The 3,326-nt window shown below is 36.2% G+C and overlaps 1 protein-coding gene across 1 annotated transcript; it reads left to right on the plus strand.

Annotated features, from left to right (window-relative positions):
* The first annotated feature begins 800 nt into the window (after positions 1 to 800).
* LOC110892393 (transcription initiation factor TFIID subunit 3-like) lies at positions 801 to 2,021 on the plus strand. The gene has a single exon (XM_022139559.1). It carries the CDS (start codon positions 801 to 803, stop codon positions 2,019 to 2,021), a length of 1,221 nt encoding a protein of 406 aa, XP_021995251.1.
* The last annotated feature ends 1,305 nt before the right edge of the window (positions 2,022 to 3,326 follow it).

The raw sequence follows: 3,326 nt of genomic DNA on the forward strand, positions 1-3,326 counted from the left end.
GAAAAAAGTTTTTTTAAAAAAAAAAAAAAAAACTAGCCCCAACGGCTACTTTGAATGGGCCACTCAGCAACCGCCATGTCACCTTGCTCCCCCGCCCCCCGCCCGGCTTGAAACCCAAGCCCCAAGGGCCACGCCCCCAACCCAAGCCCACCCGGGGTGGTGCCTTGGGCGTTTTCCCCCAACCCACGCCCCAACCCACGCCCCATACCCCATGGCCTTATGGGGGCAATTGAATGATGGGATTAATTAATTTAATTATTTTAACTAATAATTTGTTAAAATAATACGTGTAATGACCAAATTACCTTTGAGAAAAAGGACAAAACAAAATGATTTAATTTAAGGAGTTTGAGGTGATTTCACTTTTGGACCAAAATGGCAACAAAACTGAAACCACAGGGACCCAGATGCAAAAGGTTTGAGATTTGGATTAAAGTGGCAAAACTGCCCAAACCTCAGGGACCAAAATGGCAGTTTACTCCCTTTTTATTTTGTAACTAGGTGTTTTCCCTACGTATGTTGTCGCGCCATTTTTAACCTGAACAAAGCAATTCATTCAATTGTGAAGGTGCATAATGAAAAGAAGGAAATTGTTGTTACTGAGGCACTCATTCGTGAGGTTGTGAATTTTCCGGACGATGCAGAATCGCCAACAAAGTTTCCAGAACGGGTGGTCAAGGGTTGTATGCTCAGGATTGAATGTTGGAAATTATTTGAAGTCAAAATTCCAGAAACCCTACAAGTTTATTATTCATTGTATATTGATGTCACTTAGCCATACCAAGGGAAGTTACGATACAATGCGCGATTATCAGATGAACATGGTCACTGCATTGGTGTTGAACAAGAAATATAATTTCTCACACATTGTCTTTCATTATATGGCCGAAAATATTACTACAAAGAGTCGAACTTGGACTTATCCAAGATTTATGCAGATGCTGATCGATCATGCATATCCAGAGATTGAATGGGATTTAAAGAATGATTTGTTAGTTCAGTCACACATGAGCAACGATTCTCTAAAGCAGCTTGCGAGATATCACCCAAACCACCCTGAACCAAAAGTAGTAGCAGAATTCTTTGGATATATCAAAGATGTGAACTACGTTGATCCTGATCCAGTTGATCATCAAAACTGGAGAAATGAAGAAGAAAGGAAGGAAGCAGCTTACGTTGATGAGCTTAAGACTCTTGAGGAGTTCAAAACCACCCGAAATGACTGGTTTGTCAAAGAAACGAGGAGGAGAGGCAAAAAGGCCACCCCTAAATCACAAGAGGGTGAGGGGTCTTCATCGCAGCCAAAGAAGAAACAAAAGAAAGTGACAAAGACGTTATTGGTTGATGAACCTGAGGTAGATGAGCCGGTTGTTACTGCGGAAGAAAATCCGTATGCTGATATTGATCAAGTGATGCTTAATGTTGATGATTTAGTGTCTGAGCAAGCAGTTAATGTGGAAGCTGAGAAAGAGAAGCTTCTCGATGATGTTGAAGGTGATGATGTCAAGAAAAGTACAACAAGCTCTTCGAGTTCTTCAGATGAGGAAATAGATGAGAATGAACGTCTAAGAAGAATTCAAGAAGCTACAGAGAAAGAGAAACAATTAAAGAAGAGGAAGAGACAGGAGAAAGATGATGCTGCATACGTACCATCTCCTGAGCATGTTTCTGAATCACAATCACCTTCAAGCGGCAAAAAGAAAGCAGGTGCAAAGAAAAGGATTGTATCTACGAAAATCAAGAAAGTTACTATGAAGATTACAAAACCGAAGATTGTGTTGAAGAAGAAACCAGCCAAAGAACCTAGTAAACCATCAACTCCACCACCTGAACCTACACCAATACAATCACCACCACATCAATCACCTCCCAGACAGCCTTCACCACCAAAACAACCTACACCACCCAGACAACCTTCACCATTACATCTTTCACCACTACATCTCTCACCACCACAACAACAAACCTTATTGACATCTCAAGAAATATTTCAAACACCCCACTCACTCAAATTCAACTAACTCCTGGTTCTTCTAGCCACAGAGATTTCTACTAATAATAGTTCAAAATCAAAATGATAAGTGTGGTCGACTTTTTCCTCACAATGCAGCATGAGCTTGGTCATCATTGGTTTGGTTCATCAAAAACCATAAAAGTGAACACCGATACCGCTTTTGATAACGTCAAAATACCAGCAATGATGTTAACTTGCTCATAAGCGTTTGTGTTCGTCAGAGTACCACAATGATTGCGTCATTCGCTATAGCCTACAATAACAAAAAAATAATAATTTTGAATACGACTCCATTTTCGGAAAAGTCTACTCCGAAACATTCACACAAAAGAACGTGTATTCAGTTTTTTTAAGGTTAACAAACGAAAATGATCAAAAAGCGAAATTCTCCAAAAGAGAGGGGATGTGACATTTAGAGAAAAAGACTAAAATACCCTTTTGAATTAAACTGATTATAGGTGATATGTTAAAATTCTATTGGATGATAGGAGTTCTCATGGTTCTCGCAACTAGTAGTGGTTCCTCCTTTAACGAATCAATTATGTGTGTGTGTGTGTGTGTGTGTGGAGGGTCATCTTAAATGTGAGAAAACTAAAAAAACTATTAAAAAAGCTTAAAACCATACCAATTTTTCTAAAAAAAATTTTTTGGTTGTAAGTCTTGCCATTTTAAGAATAAAAAATTGAAAAAAATAAATAAATTAGAATTACACAAGTGAACATATGTTGCACATGTGTTAGGTTTTTTTTGGATTTAGATTTAGGGTTTAATTTTTTTTTTCCTTCTTTTTTTTGGTAAGGGGATTAGGTTTTTTTTCTAGTGTTATGTGTAAGACTAATTTTTATTTTTTATTTCAATTTTTTAATATTTTAAAATGTTGATTTACAGCCAAAAAATATTTAAAAAATTGTGTTTTTTAAGCTTTTTTTTAAAGTTTTTTTTTTGTTTTATCATTATCCATCTCTCCGAAATGTGTATATATATATATATATATATATAATGGTACTAGTAATAGTAATAGTATGGGGTATGATCAAATAAAAAGTTTATTTTGCCTAAGTAGGGTGAGAGTAAATCTTAATGTTTTATTTTTCAAATCAATGATTAAGATGAAATGTAAGAAAAAAGAGGAGTGTTATGGTATCTTTAGAAAATTCTATTTATTGGCATTATCTCTCTACATGTAAGGCACATGCATATTCCACCCTCATTTTTAAATGTTTATAACTTTTTTATCCGACATTATTCTTTTTATAAAAGTTTCACTATAAAATCGAGCGTCCTTTGTATAGCATTTTTTTGCTGGATTTTA

Source organism: Helianthus annuus, chromosome 12 (assembly GCF_002127325.2).
Source record: "Helianthus annuus cultivar XRQ/B chromosome 12, HanXRQr2.0-SUNRISE, whole genome shotgun sequence".
Taxonomy (NCBI): Eukaryota; Viridiplantae; Streptophyta; class Magnoliopsida; order Asterales; family Asteraceae; genus Helianthus; species Helianthus annuus.